Source organism: Takifugu rubripes, chromosome 21, assembly GCF_901000725.2.
Source record: "Takifugu rubripes chromosome 21, fTakRub1.2, whole genome shotgun sequence".
Taxonomy (NCBI): Eukaryota; Metazoa; Chordata; class Actinopteri; order Tetraodontiformes; family Tetraodontidae; genus Takifugu; species Takifugu rubripes.
In genome coordinates this window covers 7,228,148-7,255,844 of record NC_042305.1, presented here as the reverse complement: position 1 = coordinate 7,255,844, position 27,697 = coordinate 7,228,148, and the positions used below count along the sequence as shown (strand labels likewise).

The 27,697-nt window shown below is 48.2% G+C and overlaps 3 protein-coding genes and 1 long non-coding RNA gene across 7 annotated transcripts in view; 3 read left to right on the top strand and 1 right to left on the bottom strand.

Annotated features, from left to right (window-relative positions):
• Window positions 1-234: 234 nt before the first annotated feature.
• On the top strand, window positions 235-5,085 carry prdm8b (PR domain containing 8b). Of its 2 annotated transcripts, none has more exons than XM_029830210.1 (4): window positions 235-578; window positions 2,259-2,483; window positions 2,981-3,212; window positions 3,296-5,085. In XM_029830210.1, the coding sequence occupies exons 2-4, from the start codon at window positions 2,265-2,267 to the stop codon at window positions 4,528-4,530; spliced, it is 1,686 nt and encodes a 561-aa protein (XP_029686070.1). In that variant the 5' UTR covers window positions 235-578; window positions 2,259-2,264; the 3' UTR covers window positions 4,531-5,085. The 2 variants fall into 2 exon arrangements, with proteins under 2 accessions (XP_029686070.1, XP_003974586.2); XM_003974537.3 differs by lacking the exon at window positions 235-578 and adding an exon at window positions 1,681-2,148.
• A 6,506-nt stretch (window positions 5,086-11,591) lies between these two features.
• fgf5 (fibroblast growth factor 5) lies at window positions 11,592-18,047 on the top strand. Its single transcript, XM_003974658.2, has 3 exons — window positions 11,592-12,073; window positions 12,912-13,015; window positions 16,175-18,047. Exons 1-3 carry the CDS (start codon window positions 11,860-11,862, stop codon window positions 16,544-16,546), a joined length of 690 nt encoding a protein of 229 aa, XP_003974707.1. The 5' UTR covers window positions 11,592-11,859; the 3' UTR covers window positions 16,547-18,047.
• Window positions 18,048-19,378: 1,331 nt separating this feature from the next.
• cfap299 (cilia and flagella associated protein 299) overlaps window positions 19,379-27,697 on the top strand; it is a 34,772-nt gene continuing 26,453 nt past the window's right edge. Inside the window, exons 1-2 of one of the 3 annotated variants that reach the window (XM_029830257.1) lie at window positions 19,379-19,766; window positions 20,946-21,088. In XM_029830257.1, the coding sequence (XP_029686117.1) occupies window positions 19,668-19,766; window positions 20,946-21,088 (242 nt within the window). In that variant the 5' untranslated portion in view covers window positions 19,379-19,667. The remainder of the gene's footprint in view (window positions 19,767-20,945; window positions 21,089-27,697) is intronic. The other 2 variants (XM_029830258.1, XM_003974657.3) reach the window with 2 other exon arrangements.
• On the bottom strand, window positions 20,356-21,745 carry LOC115247681 (uncharacterized). The gene is made up of 3 exons (XR_003886780.1): window positions 21,656-21,745; window positions 21,114-21,204; window positions 20,356-20,996 (listed from the first exon to the last, which is right to left on the bottom strand). It is a non-coding gene; the product is annotated as an uncharacterized lncRNA (long non-coding RNA).

Here is a 27,697-nt window from a genome sequence, read left to right as displayed (position 1 = left end):
TTAATAGCACCTGACTCTTACAAGCACCAACTATTGTGATTAAAATTACAATAATAATGGGGGGGTGGGGGTCTGTTCTGGGGCGGGGGTGGTGGGGGGGGGAGTTCTCATCCGTCTGCTTGTCCATAAATCGCATCAAATGACAGTCGGCCAGTGAAGAGTTAAAGGGAGGAGACGGAGAGTGACACGCCTCATTGGGTAGATTATGTGCCGCAAACAAAAAGTGTGTGTCGATGTGCCAGTCAGCCAGAGCATCGGGCCCCATCTGCACGCCTCTCTTTCTCTCTCCATTCTCTCCATCCCCTCTCTCTCTCTCTCTTTATCAGCTCTCTCTACCCCGCCTGGTCACTTCCACAGAGTATCAGCTGCACTGTCACTTTCACCGGGGGAAGAGATGCGCTGACAGCACGGAGCAGCCTGCAGGAGCGCATCACCGTCTCCATCGCCGTCGCCCCGCTTGTTTTCGGGGCTTGTGGTTTCATTTTGGTGCAAACGGGCTTTTTTTTTTTATTATCCGCAGCGACGCCCACAACTGAATTTGTGGATTATTGTTCCCCCCCATATCTGCGGAGAAAAAGGTGAGTCTGAGCTGTGTTTGGCTTTCGGATGTAGTTTTTTCTGAGAGGAGGGGGAAGGTTTCGGGTTTGGTTTTACGCGCACATCCTGGGAGCGACGCAAAGGGAGAAAGCAGATGCGCTGCGGACAAAACGCGCCATTCAGCCTCTGATTTAAGAGGTTTCTGCCCTTCACCGATAGAGCAGATGGGTGTTAAAACAGCCCCACGACACGCACACCCTCCACCCCACCCGCAGCGGCTTTAAACAGGAGGCAGGCTGGTTTCCCTCGGATCCTGGATGCGGGAATCCTTTTTGTTCCGGCCGGATCTTTAATGGGGATCAGTCATCACGATTCCTGCTAGTTTTTAATCTCTCTTGTTTGCCGGTGTTGTTCATCTCTAATCCTCGAATTAAAATGAGGTTTCCGGGGAAAATATCGGCCCACAGCCGGGTTTGGAGAGGTTCCCCACATGCACCGTGCGCGAATGCTTCTCCAGAGAACCGATCTGTTCTCATGAAGTTATGAAACCTCATCGCAGAAAAATGAAAACCATGAGATAAAACAGGGTTTGGCGTTTAAATTTAGCAGCTTAAAAAGACAAATATTGTAGAGTGCAATCACAAAACAACACACACTTTTGGGGGGGGGGGGGGGTCATAGTTCATCTTTTCCCCGCGTGTCATCACTGTCGCAAATCTGCGGTTACTTCCGGGTGGGAACCCAAAAACATTTAATTTCGTAATAATTTTCACCTGAAAGCTTGAATCTTATTATATCGCAGAAAAATCAACATTTTTTTATCTTGTATAAAAGCACTAGAAAATAAATCTAATAAATTAGAAAATTATAAATACGGGGAAAAATGAGGTGCAACAATATTCTGTGTCATTATTTCAGCAATTAGGGAAGACCGATTAGAGCCGATCCGGAGGCAATGAGAGCCTCTAAATCCTCCTTTTTGTGTCCATTTCCCCTCATTTATTTCCGAGCCGCGGCGCGTCAGGTGCAGTTTTGCGCGCCGCGGCCTCGTTGTTGCCTCTTTAACGGCGTGCGGGAGGAGCGAAGGGCGTGAAAGAGGGACACATTCAGAGGTTAGAAAAGGGGAGAAAAGAAATAATTAACCGGTCCTGCTGCTTTAATTATAGTCTCAGAGGGGAACGTGGCGGATTATGCTAATGAGGCGGCATACGCTGCCGCTTGTAGAGGGAGAGGAAGGCTGGCTGACGTGAAATCACTGACTTTGACAGTCCACTTGAAACCCATTGGACATGCTCTCTCCACTGGACACGCACCTTGAGAGCTTTTATTGTGGACACTAAGATGAGGCTGGAAAACGTTGCAGAAGATGCAACAACTCGACCCGCAGCAAAGAAAAGTGCAACCTGCTGCTAAAAACTGCAGAAATACAATTATTTACACACCCAACAATAATAAGGACGATTATTGTAGTAATTGGGACTTTGAGGGTTTTTTTTTTTTGTATAAGTTACATATTAATTAATTGGAAAGCCTGGAAAATCAGGCCCCAAATGGCGCCTTCGACAGATTTTACCCCACTCTGCCTCGGATTTATTTGCACGCACAATTCGAGTAAATGAAAAGATTTTCAACAACTATTTATTTTCTATTTCCATGGAACGTTTATGAGAAAATAAAGAGAACGCGGCCCATAACTGACGGTTGCTCTCCTGTCCCCGCAGTGTGAAATGGAGGAGTCCAGCTCTCAGAAGTTGGTGTGGGATGGAGACGCCAAGGCCGTCCAGCAGTGTCTCACCGACATTTTTACGAGCGTCTACACCACGTGTGACATCCCGGAAAACGCCATTTTCGGGCCCTGCGTGTTGAGCCACACGTCGCTGTACGACAGCATCGCCTTCATCGCGCTCAAGTCCACCGACAAACGCACAGCCCCCTACATCTTCAGGGTAAGAGGCTCCTTTGCTCCTCTTTATCCGTTTAAATTGGTTTTATTTAAAGTAATCCCTGGTGCTTAGATTTAAGAGTACGGTGCGCAATTAAATTGAGAACCACGAATCTGAATAATTTTCTTGTCGCGCATCCTAAAAATGAGCAAATTAGCAGGCATATCCCGAGATTTTCCTAAACACAAGATGATAAAGGCATTAAATAGATCTTAAATTGTTACAGAGGAATTTAAGAAAAAAAAAAAAAAGGTTATCGTTGTCTTTTTATGAATTGATTTAAAAAAAAATAAAAAAGCTAATTCTTTTCTTCCTCAATCCTCTTCTGTGGTTGTTAAAATAATTTTTACAAATTCTCATATTGTCATTATCCCCTGTCTTCTGTATTATTTTTCATGAATGAAACATCTCATTATTTTTTAAAAGAAATAGTTTTCCTGTATTTGAATGCATTTTATTCGTTGGTGTGTCTCATCGTAATGGCTCTGGTCGCCCCACAGGTGGACACCTCGGCGGCCAACAGCACCTCGGAGGGTCTGATGTGGCTGCGGCTCGTCCAGTCAGCCCGGGACAAAGAGGAGCAGAACCTGGAGGCCTACGTGAAGAACGGGCAGCTTTTCTACCGCTCTCTGCGCCGGATTGAGAAGGACGAGGAGCTGCTAGTCTGGTACGGCAAAGACCTCATCGACCTGCTGCTGCTCAGCTCCAGCCGAGCTCCCGTCAAGAGCAAAGGTGAGAAAATGGACTCAGTTTATTGTCTGAAGACCTGAAGAACATGTGTTGTTCATCGTGACTGATCTCTCTTCTCCTGCCAGGCTCATCTCACCACTCCTGTCCAGACTGCAGCCAGCGGTTCCAGTTTGAGTTTCCCTTCTTGGCCCACCTTCGGTTCCGTTGCACCAAGAGACTGCAGAACCTCACGGGTCCTGAGGAGGAATCCGTCAAAGATGGCAGCGCGGAGCGACCCAACGCGAACCCCACGAGGACCAGCCCAAAGCTGGGCCGCTCAGAGGTCTTTGGTAGCCCTCAGGATAGTAACAAACCATCCACAGACTTTCACAACCTGGCCCGGGATCTGGAGAACAACCGCACTAGCCCGCCCAGCGATAGGGAGGCCGAAATCTGCAGCGAGAGCTCTGGGAAGAGGAAGTTCTCGGAGATAGAGGACAGGCAACCGCTTCCACATTCCAAATCTAAAGATGAGCTAGCCACATCTGCGCAGAACTACAGAGGAGCTTACGGCCTGGAGGAGAACCACAGGTCCTTCTCTCCAACAGGCTCCAAGCAGCTCGGCGAAGGCAAACGCAGCGCCTTCACCGAGGTGAAGAAGTCCCCCCAGAACCTCAAGAAAAACCTCCAGAGTTCCAATTCCGAGAACAAAGATGGCGGACGTCCCACCGGCAACCCGGTGGAGAAGCACCTGAACATCAGGCAGGTGCTGTCAGAGACGCAGCCGCCTCAGATCTCCACCATAGGCAGCGCCTTCACCTCTGTCGGCCAGCAGAGCGACAGCAGCAGCGGTGAGAGGAAGAGCGCCTTCAGCCAGCCTTCCCGCTCCTCTTTCTCCCAGATCTCACCGCTGGTGATGCCTCCCAAGCTGCTGGACTGCCACCCGGCAATGGGCGACACCATCTCCTCCAGCAGGCTCTACCAGGCCGACCACCTCGCCGCCAAGCTGCAGGGCGCGGAACTGGGGGCCAACTGCCCCGTGCCGGGTGGCATGGCCAAGCAGAACCCCTTTGTCTACGCCACCGCCTTCTGGCCGAAGAACTCGGGGCCCATCCAGCTCCAGATGCCCTCGGCGCTCACGCTCCTGCCGCCATCCTTCACCTCTCTGTGCCTGCCCGCCCAGAACTGGTGTGCCAAATGTAATGCCTCCTTCCGCATGACCTCGGACTTGGTTTACCACATGCGGTCGCACCACAAAAAGGAGTTCGCCATGGAGCCCCTGGTCAAGCGGCGGCGCGAGGAGAAGCTCAAATGCCCCATTTGTAACGAGTCCTTCCGGGAGAGGCATCACCTGTCACGTCACATGACCTCCCATAACTGACTCGCACAGAGCGCGACCACGCGTGGATTTAAGTCGTCCGTGGAGATAAAACGTAAAGATACCCCCCCGATTTCACCTTGCACTTGTTTTCACTTTGATAACTCTTTTGTTCTTTTTTTTTTATTTTGGCTCTTCTGTACATAATGTCCTGTTTTGGGTGTATGCAAATGAGTTTTGACTCCAAATGAATCTATTTATGAGACACTTAACATAAGGGAAGATTTAAATATGTCTAAATGTACAGTAAGTTGTATTTTATATCCTATAAATTCAAATGTAGTCACTCATCATGATTTCAATCTGGTTTTTGTTTTTCATGCTCATAGACACAAACTGGGATTATTGTCAGACTATGATTAAGAGTGCATGTAATATGAGATAATATCGATTTAAGATGCAGTCTATTGTAAATTATTTGTTTAATTTGAAATACAAAGTGTCATATTTTGTGTCAGTGGGGAACAGTTTCTGTGTTTATTCCTTTTGCGAAATTTACTACTTGATAGTTTATCTAATCATGTTGAATGCATTGACAATAAAATAGATTTATTTTCAGCCTTCCTGTTTTGATTGAATTTTTTTTAATAGTAACTAAAATGGTTCATAAAAAAACAAAAAATATAAATGTTATATTTATATTTATTTGTATTTATTAAGTCATTGTTTTAATTTAACAATATCCATATACTTTTAATATGGTTTGAATTCAGCATTTAAAAGCAGTGTTAAGACCATCAAAAATAAATTTTAATTATTACTAGCATTTCAGAATCTTGTTTTAATGTTTTAACTTAAATAAATCCCACCACACTCACGCGGATGATCTGATTGTGCTAGTTGTTCTAAATATTAATATTTTATCAGTTATTAATTTATGTAACATTCATTTATTGACGCTCATAAAGGCAAATATAACATTTCCCGCGAAACCACGATTTTGTGTTCTCGTTTAAACGCCGTGAATTTAAAAATAAAAATAAAAATCGGGAAATATATAATTGAAAATCGGGCTGGTTGTTTGATTCACAGCACAAACACATGACCAGCATCTGCATTCAGGATTATAATGAATTTATTGGATTAGCCTCTTTTCTATTGTCAAAACTCACTAAAACAAAAGGCCGTGCGTGTAGGCAAACACCAAATACAGAAATACGTCTTGGACTTCGTGGCAGCAAAAACTGTGAGGAGACAAAGAAAAAATAGATATAAATAAATATCGTGAATCGGTGCGTTACGTTGGGGTACTGATATGATTTTAAAATTAATGTCTTTTACTACGTGCATTAAGCAAACATTAAGTGTCTTTTGATATGTGATTGCAGTCGATAATATTATATTTCCATTGTTTACAAAAGGCTTTATAGCGAGATCAGGAAGCCTGAACTATAAATGGATAAATACTGCCCCCTGGCGGCCAGGCCGAAACATCTCTGAAAGAGGCGCCTTAAAACAGGCTGAGGAATCCACTTACTTTAAATGCCTACATTATAATCACACTCTGTAATCATCATGTGGAAAATATAACAAGTTTTTAATGCATATTTAGCTTTCAGTTTCCCAGAAAAAATATTTGAGCACCAACAAAGGGAACCTATAGTGCAGTTGAAGCGCTAATCGCTGCTTGGAGTTTAGCTTCTGTTCACTTAATCATGTGTTAATTAGACAAAATGTGACACATTTTATTTGTTAATATGGTTGTGTTTTCAAACCTCCTGGCCAACGCAAAGGTCAAATGTCAACCCTACTGTTTCCGCAGCCCCACTATTGGGAAGAAGGAGATGAAAAGTAGCGAAGGAGGTTGAGGGAGGTTGAGGGAGGTTGAGGGAGGTTGGGGGAGGTTGGGGGAGGTGGCCTCGGTGCGGCACCGCGACACTCACACGATGATGAATTCCAGCCGGCGCACATGTCTGCATGTTGCACCTCATCACACATCAACAAACACCTCCCATGTCAGCAATCCAAGCAGGTCAATCTCGCCACTGAGGCATGTGATCGACGAGGCTGCGGTGATATTTAGTGCCCTCGTGCTTTGCTGCTTATGTCACCGACCCCTTTGTGACCACGGCCCCCCCAGATTCAGCACACTTGTCGCTGCATCACTCAGCGCGGAGTGCCATGGGACAGTTTATATCTCTTCTAAGCTGGCACTTCCATTTGGCCCCACGTTGTTACATTTCAGGCTTTTAGCTGACGCTGTCATCCGAGGCAGGCAGACGGGGAAGTGAGCGCAGCGGGAGGAGACACTTCCAACCAGCCAACGCTGACAGGATGCCTGATGGCCGCTGGATTCCAAGCCCAAGCCTTTTTGAGCTTGAGTTCGGGACTCTGTACATCATCGCTGATACCTGAGCTGCGTCCTGAAGAGTTACTGTAATCTATTAATACATAAGTGGGTATAAACAAGGCCGGAACTACCGGGAGGCGCGTGCCAACCGGCATCGACCAAACCACCACTGTGGAGCTAAGAGCACGTCCTCCAGCCCGGTCTTATTTCTGTCTGCATTTCCTGTTTAGAAAAGGTCCAAAGTGGTCCAAAAAGGTCCAATCTGTAAGACTGTTAAAAACATGTCAAAGGCCTTAAAACTCAACACACCCTGGACGGGTCACCAGTCCATCATAGGACACACACACACACACACACACACACACACACACACACACACACACACACACACACACACACACACACACACACACACAGGGAGGTACTGATTGCCAACATCAGGGTCCTGGTTTACAGTGAAGGTGGGACTAGCAGACAGGAACCTGGACATAAGCGAACGAGGCTGGAGTCTCGGTTCCTGTCCTGATCTGCGGTCCTGGGGGGTCCACGGGGCTCCAGCCTGACCAGAACCTCTTGTGCGCATCGTTATGTTTTTAAATTTCTGCTTTTTGAGGAGCTCATCTGACAGTGGCACTATTTCTGAACCCCTCTGCGACTGCCGACAGGGACAAATTTACACATCGCGTCCTCTCCCCGATGATCCCCGTATGTCCACATGACTGAACGCCTCTCCCTCCTACCTGTCTTCAGGGCATGTCTGAGATTCAGATTCCTCACATCCCGGAGATGGCCAGAACTCCGGAGGTTAACTATTTAGGTTGCACCTGTTTCCTGCCTTCAAACATTTTTCTGCTGTGCACGGAAGAGACAGCAGCAGCGAGTCAGAGCAAACACAATAAAAGAGGATTTTGTTGTCTTGTTTTGTTTCTGACTATTTCCACACCCTCAGTGTGAGGTTAATGGCTTTAAGATGTACATATAGGTATAAAAATATAGACATAAACTCCCAAATCCTGTTTTCTAAACAAAATAGTGTTTGAATGAGCAGAGTATAAAAAGATCCTGACACTTTAAGATGAACAGGTTGAGAAAGAAACAGATTGAAGGAACTATTTTGGCCTGTTTTCCTCCTCAGAGATGGACGGCTGCCGTCCGCCGTCCCCGATGACGCGGCCGTGTTTCACCCTCCAGGAGGCGACGATGGGAATATGGTCGAATTACTTTGTTGGACATTCCGCCGCTGTGTTTGAAGTACTTCTCCATAACAGCCCCCTCCACGCCCCCCCACCACGTCCACGTCAGGAGAGTCGACCCAGCTTTATCATTTAAAGTGACGGACCTGAGGGCTGAGGGCGACCCCCCCACCCCCCCGGGCCCCTGTTCCTGCTCCCACAGCAGACGACACACAGAAACACCAGGTGATTTTTATCTACAGGCTAACAAAATTCAAATATCTGAACTGTTAAGTTTGCGTAGTTGATTTTTTCTAAAAAGCTTCTAAATTGTTATATCCACCTTCAACACAACCGGCATGCCCACTTATTGAAACTACAACACGTCTTCTTTTGGTAGTTCCTGTATCAATATGCTAGCATGGCAGTAGCATTAGCAACTAGCACTAGATTTATTTAATGTTGTAGTTTGTTGTCAGTGAGATTCCTGGTTCCTTTGTCTCATGGGCATGTTTGTGTACGTGTGTGATGTTTGGAAGTTCAAGTGTGCGATCGGTCCGGCTGAAAGGTCCAAATGAAGACGTATGGAGGCCCAGCCGGGCCAGATGCAGAGGTGGATAATGGATTAGTGAAGATAAGTGTTGTTCTGTCCGCCTGTTTCCTGTGAGGGAAAACAGAACATATTTATCTTCCGTCCTCCGCACCACGGCCACCCAGGGACCAATTATAGGAAAAAGATCTGAGTCGGGCGCATAAATACCTTCCAAAGGGATTTTCTGAGAGGGAAAATGGATCACCACCAGTAGACCAGGGCTGGGACGAGGCTTTGTAAACTGGTGACCAGTAAATCTGCATCCGACCTTCAGAAGAAGGGTGAAAACTCACAAAAAGGTCACCTGGTCTCATTTCACCCTCATCAAAAGCCTTATGCTGTTGGGTTGGATGAGCTAACCCCATCTCAGAGGTCAAAGGTCACTGCAGCAGACTCCTACATTTGGAGAGGAGGATAAATTTTGAACCTCCTTTCACCTCAGTGCACTTTCGCGGCTCCACTGGGACGGAGGCAGAATGCTCCAACCTTCTCGTGGGTCTCTCAGGAACGTAGCGCTGGGATGGCGGAACAGATTTGTCGTGTATGAGTTTGAATCCCAACTTACAGGCTTCGCTTCACTCCTGCTATTCCAAACATCCAGCGGCTGATCCCCAAATTCCAGCAGAAACGTTCAAACTGGTCGAGGCTTCGTCTCCTCCTGCTGGATGAGCTCCAAGGATCAGCTGCTCTCAGCTGTTTCCAGGGGGAGCCGAAGACCTCTAATGAGGGGGACTTTTCTTCAGCCCGCAGCACCTCCGCAGCTCTACCTCGGAACCAGAACAGGAAGCAGAACACGCGGAACATGAGAACGCTCTGATCATACATGTGTTCCATCAAAGCTCTCGCCCCGATCCGTCATCATTAATGGTCCAGAGACGTGGAGTCAAACACAGGTACGGCGGTTGATGGCGAAGGCGCCGTTTCCTCGCCAGCAGTTCAAAGCAGGTAATGAGTCAAAGAAGTGAAAGAAGAGAAGCGGCTGACAGGAACTAAAGCAAATCACTGGAACTGGATCTCCTCAGGAGGAGGCCTGAAACAGGGACGCACGCAGGAATGTCAGCAGAGGTTAGTGGACACGTGGGGGGACGGGGGCGCCGTGAGGGAGCATTCGGGGCAACAATTGAGGACTCGGCCCATTAATTCCAGACCAGAGACATTTTTTAAAAGCTCCAAATCAATAATCTATATCTGTTACTAGCTCGAGCAGCCTGTCAAACACAGTTCGGACTGGATGAAAACGCCTGTGTGGTCCGTCGCTAATGGCTGTTAGCATTAACTGTTCTGGTACATTGGCCAGATTAGGGGACATAATTAGTGCTGTGTTTTGCTCTTTTGGGGGAAAATATTATTCCTTCTAAATGTTTTCCTTTGTCTTTTTTATTGTGTGTGGAACGTTTCAGTGGGTTTTGCTGAGCAGTTATGCTCCCCAGTGTTTTATGCTGGCTGTAAATGAAATATGAGCTATTAGAGCTCAAGATCAGCCTCTATGTGACCTGTGACCTGAGTCATGGGGCCAGAACCTGAGTAGTGTAGTTCTAGGTCTCCTGAAGATCTCCTGGTTTCATCAGCAGAACCATGATGCACCTGGAGGTTTGTTTTCTGATGCAGGCTGCTTCCTGTCGGACCGTCAGTGCTCCGTTTATCCGGCGCTCCTTATCACAACTTTGTTCTCCAAGATTCTCTCTGTTACCTCTCAGAAGGTCTGGTTTTTATCTTAATTTAGAGGAGATTCTGTGGTCCAGTTCCTGACCTGACTGGCACCAGATGACAGCGTCAGGGAGAGATCAGGGCAGCAACTGTATCCAAGGAACATCTCAGTGGTTTTCGTTGACCTTGGCCGGTCTGATGCTCCTCAGGCCGCCGCCTGGTCGTCACCTCCAGGGCTCAGGTGGCTCGGGGTTGCTGCAGAACCTGCTGCTGGCCGCTTGCTTGGACTAAAAAGCTGTTAAATCTGGGATCAATCGGGTGGGGGACTCAGCCGGGATCATCTATGTTTACACGACTCAGTGGGATTACCTCACTGTTACTGGAACGCGCTCACAGAGACCAGCGGCCATTAGAGGAGTGCAACTAAACACGTCACACTGTTTACACAAAAGGTGCTGAGGGCCCAACCTCCACTCTGTGTGCCAGAGACAATTAGGCCCCCAAATAAACTGTAATCCACCGCCGGTATGAGCTAATCAACAATCCCTCCCTCCCCCCAAGAACAATGAGCAGTGGGATTATTATAATAGGAAAATAATAGAAGTTGAATCAACTTAAGGCGGAACACGTGCTGCAGTTATTTCAGCTCGCTGCGCCGCTTTAGAGGCTGATCCTCTCATCCTCTCAACATCTGAAAGGTGCTCAGCTGATGCTGTGACCTAAAATGAGTTTATTTTCACACTTTTGGAGTGAAATTACATGTGATTGTGTGTGTGTTTTTCCGTCACACCTCACTCTCAGGTCAGTCTGATAATGAATGAACACCAGAATGCTGAACAGTGGGATGTTTTCTGCCTGAAAACTGTTTTATTAAACCCTCTGAGACCTAGAAGAAGAAAGGTGTGTTTTCATTGGGAGGTTTCTGAGCAGACAACTGAATGAACGGCCATTTGGTCACAGTGGGACATTTGAAATGATAAAAACTCAAAGAGAAAGAGTTGGTTTTATACTTTTTTTGCAGCCATTCTGCCCCCTCTGAGCAGCACTCACTTAGACGCGTGGCAGCAAGTCTTCAGGCATGTCGGCGTATCAGGTGATAAGGTGGACTAAAGCCTATAAATATAGCTGCCAGAGCGCTGCCCTTAAACCTGCGGCACCACCTGATGATGTCTGCCGTCCAAACCTCTCAATATTCCCTTTAAACTGTTGTGAGTGATAACAAGAGCCGGATCAGAAGTCGGTTCCGGACCTCTGAAATAAGCGATGTCTCCCTGCGCGTAAAACGCCGCGCTCAGTGCGTCCTAGCGCGGAGGATTCCCTGGGAAATGTGCGCTGTCAGACGCGCTGCCTTCACGCCCCGCTGCTGTGGACGGCGGCTGCAGCAGGAGTGGCGACTCGGCGACAAAATCTGGATGAAACAGCTTCCTTCAGAGCTCAGACATGCACCGAGTAGTGAGATCATTGGCGTTATAAATACCCCTGTGCCAGAAGGACCACCGCAGCTAGTGCAGCCGGGGTAATGCGCTGGAGCGGCGCACGTCTGCGTAAGCGCGCACGCTTTCTGGTGCGCAGATCTCTGGAGCCAAAAACATGCTAGAAGTGGATTAGCCAGCGTCTCCTTTTTGGGAAGAATGAACCTTCCTTTTTACCTTCTGACCGTCGCTCACTTGGTTTACGCCGCCGCGGGAGCGCAGCGCGTCTCTTTGGAACGCCAACTTCTGGAGGAGGGGGGGGTCCGCTCGGGGCGCAGGACGTGCAGGCTCTACTGCAGGGTTGGCATCGGCTTCCACCTCCAGATTCACCCCGACGGCAAAGTGAACGGCAGCCATGAGCCCAACCAGCTGAGTAAGTCGTGCACGGTGGCTGCGCGGTGCAGCCACTTCATCTCCGAATAACAAACATCTGACGCGCAACAGCCGCGCGATCCTAACAGCAACTAACAGCAGTTCTAATTGATGTAACCTCTGATTGCTTCTGCGCATTGAAATGTGCGTCCGTTAATAAAGATGCGGACGGGAGGAACATGAGCCTGCCCCTGAAATGGCCCCGGGCCTGGTTTGTGATGTCGGCAGGTAGACTATTTGTAGAAGTAACAGGTGCAGCGGGGAGACGCAGGATGCGCCGAGCTGTCATCACAACAACGGAGCCGCAAACGCTGCAGAAAAGACTCAACTTCAAGATTAGTCTCCAGTCACTCGAACCGTTTAACGTATCTGGTGTCACCAAAGACACAAAGGGCGCCGCGGGATGTGTTGGCTCAGATACTAACAAGTTGAGTCAAGGCGATGACGTCACAAAAAAAGGAGAGCCGTGACGTGTTTTGGCTTCAAATATGTCCCCAAATAAACCCTTGTACACCTGCAGCTGACCGTGGAAGTGCACTTGTGCCACCGTTTCATGGTGCCCGACAGAAGGCTTGTCAGGTTACGCAGATTGAACGTGACAGCGGTGACGTTCAGGCAGCTCCAACACCTCAGATTTGTTACTGCAGCTTTCAGTCTTCAGAGAATACACCTTTAGCCTGCATGTTGCCTCCTCCTCATGTCTGATTGTTCTCCCGTATGCATGGGGGGGCGTAACCACGACAGCAACAACACGTGCTTTAAGTTCCTGAATGTAACAGGACAGTTGAAGTTACATCCATCATCCGTCCGTCAGCGCAGTATGCTGTCTGTCCATCCAGGTGTCCTGGAGCTCTTTGCAGTTTCTCAGGGGGTCATCGGCATCAAAGGCGTCTCCAGTAACAGATTCCTGGCCATGAATAAAAGAGGACGGCTGCACGCCACCGTGAGTACCCTCGCGCACTCCGCACACGTTTCAGAGGGTCGGAATTCACCCTCAACACTTTCAGATCGATGACGTGAATGGAGGTTGAGGGTGAGGAGCAAGTGTCCACAATGGGTCCCCTGTGAACATCATCTCATGCTAAGATTACCGTTTCTGTGTTTGAGCTAAAGGAGAGGCACGTTTAGTCCTGCTGAAAGTTTAATACAGTTTGTTTGAGATCAGGGTCACAGCTCTCCTGTCTCTGAGCAGATTTTTCCTCCCTGCTCCGGCCCAGCTTCCCCGGCCGGAGTGCGTCTCCATCCAACCCTCAGCCTGCGCATCCAAAAGTGTTTTGTTCATTTGCTTGTTGAGTGTTAAGTCAGGGCCACAAGGCAAAATCCCCGAATCTGACATCAGCACACAGCTGTAATCTGCATGGACACTTTTGAAGAGGTTCAAATCCCCTCAAACGCACAGTAAACCCAAATCTGCCCACAACAGCTTGACTTCAGCCAGCCAGCCAGCCAGCCAGCCAGCCAGCCAGCCAGCAGGCACTGAGGAGTCAACCGTGGATGCCTTGGCTGCAGTAGAGATGGACGCTGCTCCCATTAGCATGTGCTAATGGGAGCAGCAGATTTGGGCGCGTCTGGGACGGCAGATAATGTTCACAACAGTCAGCCATGAAAGATCAAACTTGGGTAAATGAGCTAGTGGAGAGTCTCAGTTGATCTGGGATGTTGAGCTTCCTGCGTAGTTTGTATGAAAAGCCGTCAGTGGGGGGTGAGGATGTATGTGTGAGGGGGTGATGTGAACCCTTAATCCCTAACACGGCGGCACCACACCAAACTGAAGCTGTAGTTATTAATAAATCTGAATGACAAACTTTCTCCGTGTCATAAAACAATGAGAGAAAACCAGAACGCTGCACATTGAAGCCTGTCTGTGGCTCCGGCCTAATGGGATTTGCATGTGGGAATTCCTCTGATTCTGCTTCAAAACTGGTTAAATGTCCCAATCGTGGATCCACCTCTAACAAAATGGGTAAAACTGTTTTTTCTTCATTAGTCATTCGAAACAAACGCATTTCCAGATCTTGGCTCAGGTTTAAAGGTCCTCTTCCCGCTGTGAGCCTCAGCGGTTTTTGCTCCACGAGAAGAAGCCGGCGGAGAAACAACAGTTGGTTCTTGATGAAGAAGAACTCCAGAACTTTCTGAGCCAGAGAAGAGAGCAAGTGCACAAAGCTGAGCTGCTTTCTAAAGCAGCTGCCTTTGGATCGACTGACTCATAGAACTTTGTAAAACGCCACGTGTGGAAAGCTGAACGCCCCATTAACCCAGATAGTATGAACTGATTAATTACTCTGTTATACAACACAGTGGCTGACGCAGGGGCTGTTCTCAGGCTGTTCTCTCAGGCTGATCCTGCAGGAACATCGTGCTCAGCGAGTGATTCAAAGCCTTTTGCTCCATTAGCCATAAACTTCAATGAATCCAGGCGGTCTGTGCGTCACAGCCGACTGTTCCGGATACGCTGCATCTCTGCTGAGGGGCACCGTTAGAGCGCCCAGTCAACTGTTTTTATTTATTGACAGTTTGGGATGGAAGCGAGTGATTCCAGTGGATGGTATTTGTGGTCCTGGCAGGGGAAAAGTTGCCATAAACCCACCAGGACATCAACCCAGCAGGATCTGTAAACGGGGGTCAGTCCGGGGCTTAGACGGTCTGTTTGGTCCCAAATGGCGCCAGTTTTGACTGACTCCACCCCTTTCTGTGTGGCGCACATCCGGCGTACCGACTTATGTAAAGTCTCATCACTAATTCAGTGGGAATGGTGCTGGATCAAGCAGAGACCTGAAGCTCATCGAGTGAATGAAGATGGAGAGGAAGAGAATCCAGGCATTGGTCACTTTGCGCCTCTCCCGTTACCCCAGAGGATCATGGGAAAGGTCCTTTTTAAAGGCGTGTGAGCCGTCCAGCGGGGCAGCCGCCAGGTTAAACAGCTGTGCAAGCATTATGATTTTAACAATAAGATCTCTGGAATCTGGCTGCGGCAATTAAATCCTATGAAACGCAGCAGGGGCCAGAGCTCCTTCCTGGTATGCAGAGCTGGTATGTTTCTGAAATGTGGCGTCCTTGCAATCCACCCATAGCGCCGTGACCCGGGAGGCCCGCGCTGCTTTCCAATCACGGTTCGGAACAACAGCCAGTCACAGCGAATAACTCGGGGCTTGGTGGCGGCGCGCGCTCTCCTGTGACTGGCATGTTTACCAAATGTTTTAATGGCATCATTTTCTGCTGCGCTTCACTCAGCAGCAAAGCAGAACAGTTTATTTTATTTCAGAGCGGCACCAGGTCACACAAGGAGGCGCGCTGCAGTGAGAAAGCAGCATCTTTGGGGCCATGTTCAAGTTTCCCACCCAGGATATTTTTAGGCACCAAATGGGAAACGTACAGTAGACTTAATCGATGGTGCAGAGCAGCACCGGTTTCATTAGCAGCATCAAAGTCGAGGAAGAAGTGAAGGTTTTATTCAAAGGCGGCTTGCTAGCGGAGCAGGTGGTTCTGGCCCATCCGATGAACAAATCCCAAAAAGGGAAAGGCCAAAGTCAAAATGCAAAAGGCAGCAGAGAATTCAGACTATGTGTCAGAAACCCGAAAAAAACACGAGGACGACACAGGCGAGACGAGGAGGCAATCAGAGGAGGGAGCGCGAGGACGAAAATAGGCAGCGAGGGTAAAGAGCAGCAGAGAAAGTCACGTAGACGGTGTCCAAAAACCACAGTCAATGCTGGAAATGCTTCTGTTGCCTATAAGACCTGTGGATAATGTGATCAAAAGTCATTATTTCTCAGTGTAGCGTCACAGAGGTGTCGGCTCATTAGTAACGGGAACATCCAGTCTCATTCGTGGGGAGATGCTCCCAGTTTGAACCCAGTTTGCTGCTGGGAGCTTGTGTGTGATGTAACAGGGGTCGTAACATTTTTTTGGGGTTTTAAAGGCGATTAAGTTAGCAGCGGTTAACAAGAGGAGGGCGTCAGCTTGCAGGGTAGCCTGCTGTCCCGGGTCCACATGTTCCCCAGCTGAGACGCGTTCTCCTGGGAGAAGTGAGGAACATGTGAATTCCATTAGACGAAGAGATTACAGATTTTGTTAACCTCTCGTTCTTTTGTCGCGGGTGCAGGAATGGTTCACCGACGACTGCAAGTTCAGGGAGCGTTTCCAGGAGAACAGCTACAACACGTACGCCTCGGTCCTCCACAGAAACCACCGCACTGGCCGCGAGTGGTATGTGGCCCTCAACAAGAGAGGGAAGGCCAAAATGGGCTCCAGTCCACGGGTCAAATCTCAGCACGTCTCCACTCACTTCCTGCCCAGGATCAGCCTCCACGACAGGAGCGAGCGAGGCTTCGCCATCACAGACCGGAGCAAAGAGAGACGCCAAAGCCCGCCGCCGCCGCCTCCCAGACCTGTAGCAGGGAGGGCTAACATCCAGGCGGGACCTGCGCCCAAACGCGCACAGGTCAAGTACTGGCCCAAGTACCGCTTTGGATAGTTACCAGGCGGGTCAACGCGGCTTTTATGGATACAAATGCTGGACAAAAGACTGATTATTTATCACTTTCAAACCATTCCAGCTTTATCAGAACTGAAAAAGACTCTTTAAAGGGCTGCAGGTGTTGAACTGTTGACATTTTTTGTATCATGTTTCTTTTTTATTTTCACTTGTATTTTTGATTTATATCCAAATGTTGATGTATCGTCAGCGTGGAAGAAGGTGTCCTTTTAGCTTATGAACACAGAACCAACCAAGTTGAATATGAGCTTTATAACTCAAAAAGAGGAAAAGAAACACAAAAATGTAACAAACAGTGTATTTAGCTGACAAATGTTCTTGTTTCCACACAAAAGTTGAGTTTTTTCTATCTAATCTGGACAAATTTTTCACCCAAGAAATGCAGCTCAGTCGAGTTCTGTCAGAGAGTTTCAATCAAAATCCAAAACAAACAGGAAGGTTCATAATTTACACCACTGTTGTTGTTGTTCTGAACATCAGATCACTCACAGAGGTGGAACTTCCTAGCCTTGGACAGAGCTGGAATCTCTTCCCTGAACACTGACAAACTGTCCCGTTTCCTTGTAGTCGGGTTTGGGATCATCGCCGTCAGAAACGGACAGAATCTGTCCCTCCTCCTCCTGGACAGCTGTGAGGGATCAGGGAGAAACATGATGGTCCAAACTATCATTTCAGACCGGCTGTCACTGAGATATCCGGAGTCGTGACCTCCAGGATTCCACGCAGGAGGAGGACACCGCTGCCACCACTGGGATAAAGATGCCAAGAAGGAGCCCTCACTTGTTTTGGGGAGGGTTAAAGCTTTCGGTGTATCAGGTGGCAAAAGGTCACGGCAGGACCATTAAGGAACCATCAGATATCACTGGGATGAAAGCTGGAGAGAGCCAGACATTGTTTATCTACCCCCCCCCATAGACCCCTGAATATTAATTGGATTCTGCCCATAATGCGACTCTTCATCACACACCCCTCTTCTCATATCTTTCCACCTTATTCAGTGAGGAGAATCCAACACTGTCAGTAACAAGCGGCGCCGCAGATGACGGGCAGGCGTGGCTGTGGCTGTGGCTGACCCAGACAGGCTGTTTCGTGAGCTGTGTCCACCTATTGTTTCCTTTTTGATTTTGTGTTCAACTTTTTCTCCTCGGTTGTCTGCGAGCTAAATCGCATAATGAAATAATGATCATTCAGCAAGTTGGCTATGATTCCCAGTTCTCCCAGCAGGTGTGACCCAGTCCGTCACTTTTATTCTATGTAAAAGGTGGTTTACAGATGTAAATAAAGCCCAAAGTTCCGCTACCACCACCAGTCTAATGCAGGATTAGATGGGATTTCTGGACAGGTCCAGCACATTGTTCTGGTGGTTCTGGTCTGGTCCCATAAGGATGTGTGTTTTTTGTTCCTTCCGTCATGCAGAACAACTGCTTGTAGCTCCAGCAGACATCCCAAAGAATTACCTTTTGTATAACATTTTTCAAAAAATAAAAATGTATGGAAGAAGGAACGTTTATGCCACTTGTAAAGATACGTTGAATTTCAGAAAATGCACTTTTTCTATTGTGACTATCTGGTCCAAAAAAGATCATGATGGTGTATTTTACTGCCACCCCCACTCAACAGTACTGTACAGTTATTTTAGGTTTGTAATGTATATTCTTGCCACTGGGTGTCGCTGTAAAAGCTGATTTAAGAAGAAAGAAGACACCAAAATATTTGCACACACACACACACACACACACACACACACACACACACACACACACACACACACACACACACACACACTGCATTTGGAGTGGGGTTTACTCTCCTGTGACAGCAATCAGAACAGAGTTATCCTAAAATAACGAAGATGAAAATGAGAGGAAAAACAAATGTGATGTTTAGTTTCTGACTGGGAAGACAGAAGATGGAGGGTCTCTTAACTAAGAATATAAACACCAGAAATGGACTATGTATAATTCATAGTGGTGTTAAATAATGAAGAGCGTCTTTATTTCCAGGTAGGAAAACAGTTGAAACGAGACCTAGCTTGCGTGACAGTCTTTATTTTCAGCCACTCCTTAAGGAACAGGGTCCCTCTTTCACTGGTGTTTCAGGGAGCTGAATTCTTCATTATGTCTAATATGTCTGCTTTTACTCCTGCATACAGACATGTCTTAAACAGTGTTTTTATATTATCCTGGTGGCTCCTTGGGCAGTGTTTTATGTCTCAGTATGGTTTCAGAGTTTATGGTTTCAGAGTTTGGGGCCATTTGTATTTTCGCATATGTTTTTATTCTACTTGATGGAAAACACCACCACCTATTTAGGGCAAGCAGGAAGCACCCGGAACTATTTGGAGGCCAAACAAGATGTGGAAAGCACAACAGGGACAATAGTAGCTACCTCTCCTCTCCTCTCCTCTCCTCTCCTCTCCTCTCCTCTCCTCTCCTCTCCTCTCCTCTCCTCTCCTCTCCTCTCCTCTCCTCTCCTCTCCTCTCCTCTCCTCTCCTCTCCTCTCCTCTCCTCTCCTCTCCTCTCCTCTCCTCTCCTCTCCTCTCCTCTCCTCTCTCTCTATTGCTGCTCAAAGTGTAAAACCAGAACCCATAAATGGTTTTATGGCACACATCTGTCAGTCTTCATGCTGTTAAACTATTTTCTTCTCAGCACCATCATTTTAACCCAATGTACTAAATATCCTACAGCTTGTTGCAATTTTATAAATGCATTTAACTGTTTCTTTGCGAATTGATCACTTTCTAAACGTCAGCGCGCTATATGAAAATACTGACTTCCGCTTCCGGTAGCAAGTAGATGGTTGTCATAGAAACGCACAACGACGCTTTACTAGCTTCGGCCTAATGCTAACATGAGAGCTAACTTTGGCTAACCGCCGTCACGGGGAAATAGGATCAAATAATCAAATAGGCTTTGATTCTCTAACTTCCAGGGTTGAAAAGAGCTTTGATTTAAGCAACGTGCAGTATTATAACTTTGTTACTTGGTATTACGCCTTCCCTCTATATTACCAATATTAATTAATCTGAAGTGATCTCAGAATCCTGCTAATCTTTCCAACAAGTACGTTCCAGTTCCTCCCCAACACTTGTGCGTGAAGATGGAGAACACCAGTGCGCCGTATTCCATAACCCAGTTTAAACAGTACGAAGATTATCTCGACTCTAAAATGACCCAGATGGATTTGGCTCACCTGACGGTGAGTTACTCTTTTATAACCGTGCACGGTGACCTTAAACGTCGCTTTAATTTGGGTTCCAAAAAACTTCGAATTCAAGATAATTTCTTCATTAAGTGATTTGAATTGTAATTATGCAATTAGGTTTCCACTTTATTGAAATTTGCTTTAACATATGAGATGAACGTGGGCCTTTAAACTTTTGTTTGACTTTACTTAAACGCCACCATGGGGACGTTTCATTGCTGCAGTACCGCCATTTTCTCGCCAGGTGTCAGTCAAACACAGGCTTAAACAAAAAGGCGTGTCTGTGTAGTTTTCCTCTACTTAAATGTATATTTATGCCATTTTATATATTTTCTTTTATTTAGTGTCAAAATAACTACGATTCACATTTATACTGGATTCTTTTGGACTTCTCCGTATGACCAGAATAAGTATAAATGGTTTGGACATGTGCCTGTTTTGTCTCTGTCCAGCAGATGTCACACGTGTTGATGAAATGCTGTTGCCACTTTTTGTTTGAACACCTGTGTCCACACATAAAAGAGGGGGCCTCATATCTGCCCTGATAATCAGCCGCAGTCAATCACGATCAAGCTCAATCACCCCAGTGTTGTTACGCAACACACGCGGCCCAGGTCACCTGCCGTGGGCATGGCGCTGATAAAGACGCTCTAATGGGTTATAGATTAAACCCTCCCCATGACATTGTTTAGTTTGTGTGACTTCAGCCGGTGGAAACTGGAGGCTGAAGCAGGTTTCAAAGGTTTTACTTGATGTTAATGAGGAAGACAAAGATATTTCGGGGCAGTTTTAGGACTCACAAATGTATTTCTGGTGAGCCACATCAAAGTTGGAGCAAAATATAAGTTTTCCTCTGGGGCGCGGACGCAGGCTGGGCCTCTCCGATCTTGATTAGGAGGACATGTGGCCACCATGAGATCTGACAGTTTTGATCTTCAGGAGATGATCCCAAGGCTCAGATGCAACTGTGGTGGTTCTTCAAATGGGGAAATCATGTAGCTGAGAGTCCCTGCAGGGCCACTGAAGCAAAATGAGCGTGGCTGCGTGTGGGCACACATCTGCAAACACACCGGAGCCACGTTTGCTGCTCCTCTGCCGTGTTGAGCCCTGCCTTCCCTGCAGGCTTCGTCCCCTCTCCTTGACCAGACCCTCTCTTGTTCCTCTGTCTTGTAGAGCAGGAAGTTGGCCCAGAGTCTGGTGGAACTCGGCCTCAAAGGCCCAGTCCTGAGCAAGGAGGAATTTGAGGAGAAGAAAGCAGCTGCACTGGCGGCCGAGGCCGAGAACAAGAACAGCGGCTCCGACAGGAACCAGCCAGTGTGAGTTAAACGTTACCCACTTCACCTTTGTGACGATACACACTTTCCCATCAAGCACTGCTGACGACATCTGCAGACGAGTCTGGACGGCAGCGTCACTCACGTCTCACCGTCTTCTACACATGATACACGTGATCGTTCGTTTAATATGAGCTTTATGGGATGTTTGTTACTACAACCGGCCATTAGGGGGCAGCGATGGTGCGAGTTGGAGAATATTGGCAGGGTTCAGACAGTCTATCTGGTGCTCATGAATCGGTGTGTCTCCACAACAATCCAGGGTTGATTTGAAGACTTCCATCCTTTGATCTGCAGTCTGAATGCAGATGTTAAACTGCAACTCGTTTTTCAGGCACTTGTCCGGAGTTAAAATATGTGGTCAAATGTGGGTGAATCAGTTATCGGTCCATTAAAAGTTCAGGAATCGATAAAAATGTGTAGAAAAGTCCAGTTCTGCTGATTGTGCTGCCCCCTACTGGCACCACCGATAGGTGGTTCTTCATGTGTGCTGTGGGGGAGGGGGGGGGGGGGGGGGGGGGGGGGGGGGGGGGGGGTTAACATCCTTACCTGAGCACAGCTCAAACCCAGAAAGGCTGCAATTAAACCGTCCTGTGAAATGCTGTGAGCCGATGCAGCTCATGAGTTCCTGACAACACCAGCGTCAGAAGGAAAACATAAAATGGACTTTTGGCCCGAAATCACCTCATCTGATCAAAGCACGACAGCTCATAAAGGCCGAAAGCCTTCAAAGCTGAGCGCCGCGGTAGCTGTATTAGTTCTTGGTGTAGTCCTTGAGTTGTTTTCTGTATTTCACAAAAGCCTGGATCATTTCTGAAGTGGGTTTCTTGTGTAAACAGGCCTTGTGCCGGAACACGTGCTGCTCATCAGCTCCAGTTCAGTTAGGAGTCCACTCGAAGAAGCAGAGCTGCGACCACACATCCAGATTATTGTTCTCGCTCTTGATAAAACCATGTGGTTGTGTTACACTTTCTCCTTTGATGACGAGCCAGGACAGACTTTAAATAGGACCGTTTGACAAACGCAGAGAAACACAGTCGGGGTATCGGATCCAAACGTTTACTAGCGAGGTGCTGAATGAAATCCGCTCCTCAGATGCTTTTCCAGGCGTGCAGATGTCTCGCCGTTGTCCCCCAGCTCCTCCAGCGACACCGGTGTAATGGGAGCCTCCACACCTGCACCTTCTGGGAGATTTGGCCACAGTCCCTTTCATCCTGCCCCAACAGGATCCAGGGAACAGTGCAGGAACTCTGGGATGTTGGAGGCACGCTAGTCTGTTCGGGCTCCAAGAGCAACGTCCACAGAGAGGCGCCTTCAATGGCTGCCATCCTCAAATTTGTTTGCGGGGAATCAGAAACTTCATTTTTCCATGTATTTGAGGATTATTGTACAAGATTTACAGCACTGGATTCCAGTGGATGCCATTAAACCGAAACACCTGGAGCTTCAAGGAAGCCCTGGTTCTGTTTTCTTAATTTAATGTTAAGTAGGATTTTCCAACTAAAGCAACGTCTGAGAAGAAACAGGACTTTTGTGATTCTCATCCAGTGGCCCTTTAACTCATGGATGCTTGTACCTGCTTCCAAGCGGGAAGGCGGGCTGCTGTGGGTGATTAGAGGCCCTATTTTTAGGTTTGAATCTCCTGCTTTCCCACACTTAGAAAGGAGACATCCTGCAGACCTTTTCCATGAAAATAAGCTGGAGTCGGCTCCCTTCCTTGTTGCTTAAACTCCGATTGCTCTTTCCGCTGCAGTTTTTCCGATTGGACTTCCACCGAGCGCCCCCCCCCCCCCCCCCCGCTACGGTCACGAGCGCTGGATGCAAAGTACCACCTGCAGAGTGTCTGAGCGTAATGGGAACAGGGCTTGGAACAGGACCTGGCAGCAGCTCCGCAGACGCTGCACTGTCTCCGCTCCACATTTGCATTCATTTGCGCCTCTTTCCAACATTTAGTCCCGCTCGCTTCCCCAAAGACCTTTGCACCTGCCTGTTTATCCCCTGGTGACAGTGGGCAGCCAGGCTGTTGGGAACCCCCTCCCCACAGGTCCTAAGCTACGTCTCCCAGGCGTGTCTTTTTCCACTGCTCTGGCATTGCTCTGTGTTTCTCCCTTCCTTTCTCTTCTTTTCAACCTCCCTCCTGGAGACCTTTAGTGCCTGCAGGTGTATAAATAGAGCTGTTTTCAATTAAGGGCTGAACTCGCCTGTAGCGTGCATCTGATCAATGAAGGCCCCTGCACCTGTCCTATTAAAATAGCAAGGAAATGGAGACGGTGCCATGAATGCTAATCAGATGTTTGCCTGTTGTTGTTGTCGTTGTAGCGCTGAGTCTTTTGCCTTTGAGGACGACAGCGCCTCCTCCGGACAGCTCGCCTCACAAAAAGACACAATCGGAACACCTGGTGCACTCGTCAGACTCCAGGAAATTCAATACGGGATTGAAAAAGGAGCCTTAAATGAATGAGATGCGTGGTTGTTTGTTTAGGGGGCGCAGGTGGAGCAACAACACGGCTGCATTCTAATAACAACTTATTCTACTTCCAAGCTCCAAAATACCTCCTTTTACATTGTGGATGCTGTTTCCTGCACAGAAAATAATATTGAATTTGTGATGAATAATAAGTGTAAGTAGCAACATTTGCTCTCTTCTCGCTCAGCATGTCAGAACCTGATGCTGAACTGACAACAGAAACGGAACATTTCTCTTTAGAAGTGACTTCATAGATGTTCCACATCACCTTCAAAGTATGTTTGTCTTCATTTTGCACAAGAATAATATTTGATACGAAGCTACGGTCAAAGAAAATGAGCGTGGGAGCACCGCTGAGCAGACACGAGGCCTCTGTTTCCTCTCCGGTCTGGGTTCTGGCTCCGGCCCAAAAGGCCGTGTCAGCATATGCCCTGACCTCGCGTGCTCACGGCAGCCTCGCAAGGTTTCCATCAGGCTTCCCGTGATCTCCCCACAGTCCAAACCACAGCCACGCTCATTGTCCATTGTGCAGCCGCGTTTTAACGGTCCGCCTCAAGAATTCTCTGCTCCGCAGCGCCCCGCTCCAGGTTAAAAGCGGGCTATCGCTGACGGTGCCAAGTAAAACCGGTGCCACGAACATGCACCATGAATACGTTTCTGTGTGGGGCTGTCGCGGATGGAACTGATATGAGAGGCTTCCCGAAGCTCATTCCAGGCTGATTTCTTAGCCAGCTGAACCCCCCCCCCCGAACCCCCGCTGCTCCCCTCCGTGGCTGCAGGTCCTGTGAGGGCCCTCGGGCGACAAAATTTTGCCGTCTCTATTACATGTGCTGTCAAGCCAATTGCCTTCCTCGCATGTCGTGCAGCTTCTGCAGCTCGCCTGTCCCAGTATGTGCACCGGTGGAGCGTCCAGGCTGCCTTTAACTTGGAGATCTGCAGGTTCTAGAGGTTTCGCAGGCTTTGCTGATAAAACAGCTGCCTCCATTCAGGCGGGGGCATCTAAACCAACCCGGTTTGACACCGCGATGGGGAATGAGCTGCGACATGCGGGGCTCACTTTGGTTGGGTCTGTGTCTGATCCTGTAGAAAGTTCCTCCTCTTCACCGAGGAGGAGCCCGACGCTCTGAGGAAAGCAGGCTGGTTCCCTCGCTGATGTCTGATCGTGCGATGGGAGCCATCTTGTTGCACTGATACAGAGCTTCCTGCCTGTGGACGTCTCTCCATCAGGCTGTCAACATCTTTGTACTTTCAAGTGCTGGATGGAGGATGCATGTCAAGGTCTCCAGTAATTGTTGCCATCTTTTTTTAATTGATTCGGAAGCACAACCGCGAAGGGAAGTGAAGGGGTTCCAGAACGGTGCCAAGAGGAACGCAGAGCTCAGAGGTTTTGAGTTTTGTTGGTGGGGACATTTGTCAGTAATCAGTAGAATAACACTGTTAAATGATTTCATATGTGTTGCTTTGCATCTCGATGTAAAGCTAATAAACTGATTAGGAGGAAACCACCACTGTGAACACGTGCCAGACGGATCAGAACTTCTCTTATTTTAGAACCGGCTCTCTTTTCTTTTAGAGACCTTTGAGGTTTCTCAGAATAAATCTGATCATCATCACCAAATATAGCTGCTCCCTAAAGGAGAGGGGAAAAAACCCCAACTTTATGAGAGTTCAATAAAAAAAACATTTCAATCATTCTGTTGATCCGAATTCTGACAAATGTGCAGCCGACCCGGCAGCCGAGGTGGCCGCGGCACAAAGAAAAGCCAGGTGGAATATCAGGCTCAGCGCACGTGTAACCGATACCTTGGGCTCATTGTAATCAGAGGTGACAGAGGATTTCACAAAAAAACCCTAAATAAAGTAAATTGTCACGCAGGGTGGAATTTCCCTCCACGTCCGCCGGCCCAAAATAATATTTTCCATAAGATTAATTTTCCCAGGCACTCGGAGGAAAAATATTCTCCTGCAGTTTATGCCGTTTCTTAAAGAAATCAACGTATTATTGAAATTTCCCGTCTGCTACGTCTGTCAGAACCTGGAGGATAACGGAACCGTTAATCTGTCACGAGATTTCAAAGGAAAGAATAACTTCAAAGCCTGACATCTGCTTCAGATCACCACCTGAAAGCAGTTGCACAATTACTCCATGTTTAAGCCTACAAATTAAGTCGGAATGTACCAAGTCATTTTTAATGGCACGCCATTAATTATCTGGAGGCTTATTGGCTGAGGCCGAGGGGGGGCCGCAGCCCCGGAGATTGCGTTTGTTTGGCGAGCGCGATGAGACAAACAGGACGCCCCTGTCCTCCCCGGATGGACAGTAACCACATCTTAGAGTCTGGAACACACCAAACTTCCGAATCCTGAGGTGATAACGGCAAACAGCAGAGGTCAAAGGTCACGCAGATGGGTCAGACTCTGGTTTCCATTTTCAAATCTAAGAATCAGGCGCAACAAAGACGACGGCTTACATCAGGCGGGTCAGCTTCAAGGGAAACCGCAGCCCTAAACAAGCTGGCCCGGCTGATTTTAGCGCTAATTCTCAATCAGAATCAGAATTCTCAATGCATCTGGTGCACGCTCACGTGCACGTCCTGACGTTAGTTCGCGTGGGTGTTGAAATAGTTAAAAAGATCAGATTAGGAGGCTTCAGGAGGAGGCCCCTGATGTTGGTATGGCTGAGTACGGTTCGCTGTCGTGCCATGTTTACACATGTGTAAACACACTGGGGGGACATTTTCTGTGCAGTCGCAGCTGTTCCCCCAACACCCCCCCCCCCCACAGCTGAGATGGACAAAGTCTGACATAAATGCTTGCAACACGGTCAGCAGCCTTCGGATTCATGTCTCTCACCATCTCATCAGGGTTAATTCATACGTCGGCGCCCGGCTGTGGTTCTGGCGCCACGCCGTCATCTCGCTCCTGACTCCGCCGTCCTGCTGCTAAACGTCTCCGGGTCGGTGTCACCGTCCGGTCTACCTGTCGGACTAAGCCCCGGTGCAGTGCACTGTGGGTAACGTGGGTGGGACGGTGCACTGTCAGAGTCAATGTGACAAGCCAGGTGACTCCTAAAACAGCGCCGAGGCCGACGTTTATGGGGTCCCGGCCTGGGTCTTTGTGACCGTCGGGGACCCGTGACCTGAGAGCCGGACGGCGCCATTGTTCACATCCTTTCCTCCTCTGTACCAATTTGAACCCCCGCCTGCCTTGACCACAGTCCAAAAACAAGACGTGCAAAACGGACGAGGGTTAGCTTAAAACCTCCCTATTAGCCACTAATAACAGCCATTTTTTTGAAATCCTTGTTATCCCTCCTAAATGAGCCTTGATAAGAAATTTGTTAATTGACAGGAAGCTGAAGCGGGCAGACGTGTTTTTAGCCCAGTCTTATTGGCCCTTCGTGACTGCGCGTGTTGCTTTAGCTACTGGACGGGGTAACCCAGTCACTTGCCTCCTCAACACCTGTGTTTACTTTGGGGCCGCGGCACCCAGGACCCAGCAGCCATCCCTCATTCACTCAGAAGATGGAGTGAGCTTCAGCCCTCCAAATATGTGCTGTCTGTGCACTTCTCCGAGCCTCTCGGTGTGCCGAAAGAGCCACATGACCGGGATCATTTAAACCCCCTTTTTCCCAGATTCTTGTGAACGTAAACGTTTAGGTCCTGTTTTTGCCGCTTTGGCCTTTCACAGAAAATGGGAATTTCAACGGAGGCGCCGATAAGCTCAGGATTTAACTAAACCTGTCTTGTCTTTGGAAGGCAGATGAAACTTTTTGCTTCTGACTGAGGTTCAGATTTTGAGTCGATGGCGACGTTGAACGCCACTTTTGTGCGTTAGTTAAGTGTTTAATCTCCCAAACGAAGCCCAGGAACTCTTCACTCACTGCCAAAGGTCAACGCGCATGGGCTCATGGACGCCATGTCCAGGACGAGCGTCTCCTCTCCGTTTGGGTGCACGCGCGGCCGAGGTGGAGCTGTTTACTGCCTGCGAGACGTTAACTCCGCGGTTCTGACGAATGTTTTGCACACTCGGTTCTGGACGCGGGCCAGAGCTCTGTTGCTCGTACCGCAGTGTTAACTGTTCAACTATTCGTGCCAATGTTGTTTCAGGTGCGGATCAGTGTG

Excerpts from the sequence above, each read along its gene's own strand:
- prdm8b (XM_029830210.1), top strand. The coding sequence starts at position 2,265 with ATGGAGGAGTCCAGCTCTCAGAAGTTGGTGTGGGATGGAGACGCCAAG. Across the intron at positions 2,484-2,980 it reads CAGCCCCCTACATCTTCAGG|GTGGACACCTCGGCGGCCAA; the intron begins GTAAGAGGCTCC and ends GTCGCCCCACAG. Across the intron at positions 3,213-3,295 it reads AGCTCCCGTCAAGAGCAAAG|GCTCATCTCACCACTCCTGT; the intron begins GTGAGAAAATGG and ends TTCTCCTGCCAG.
- fgf5 (XM_003974658.2), top strand. The coding sequence starts at position 11,860 with ATGAACCTTCCTTTTTACCTTCTGACCGTCGCTCACTTGGTTTACGCC. Across the intron at positions 12,074-12,911 it reads CCATGAGCCCAACCAGCTGA|GTGTCCTGGAGCTCTTTGCA; the intron begins GTAAGTCGTGCA and ends CTGTCCATCCAG. Across the intron at positions 13,016-16,174 it reads GAGGACGGCTGCACGCCACC|GAATGGTTCACCGACGACTG; the intron begins GTGAGTACCCTC and ends TCGCGGGTGCAG.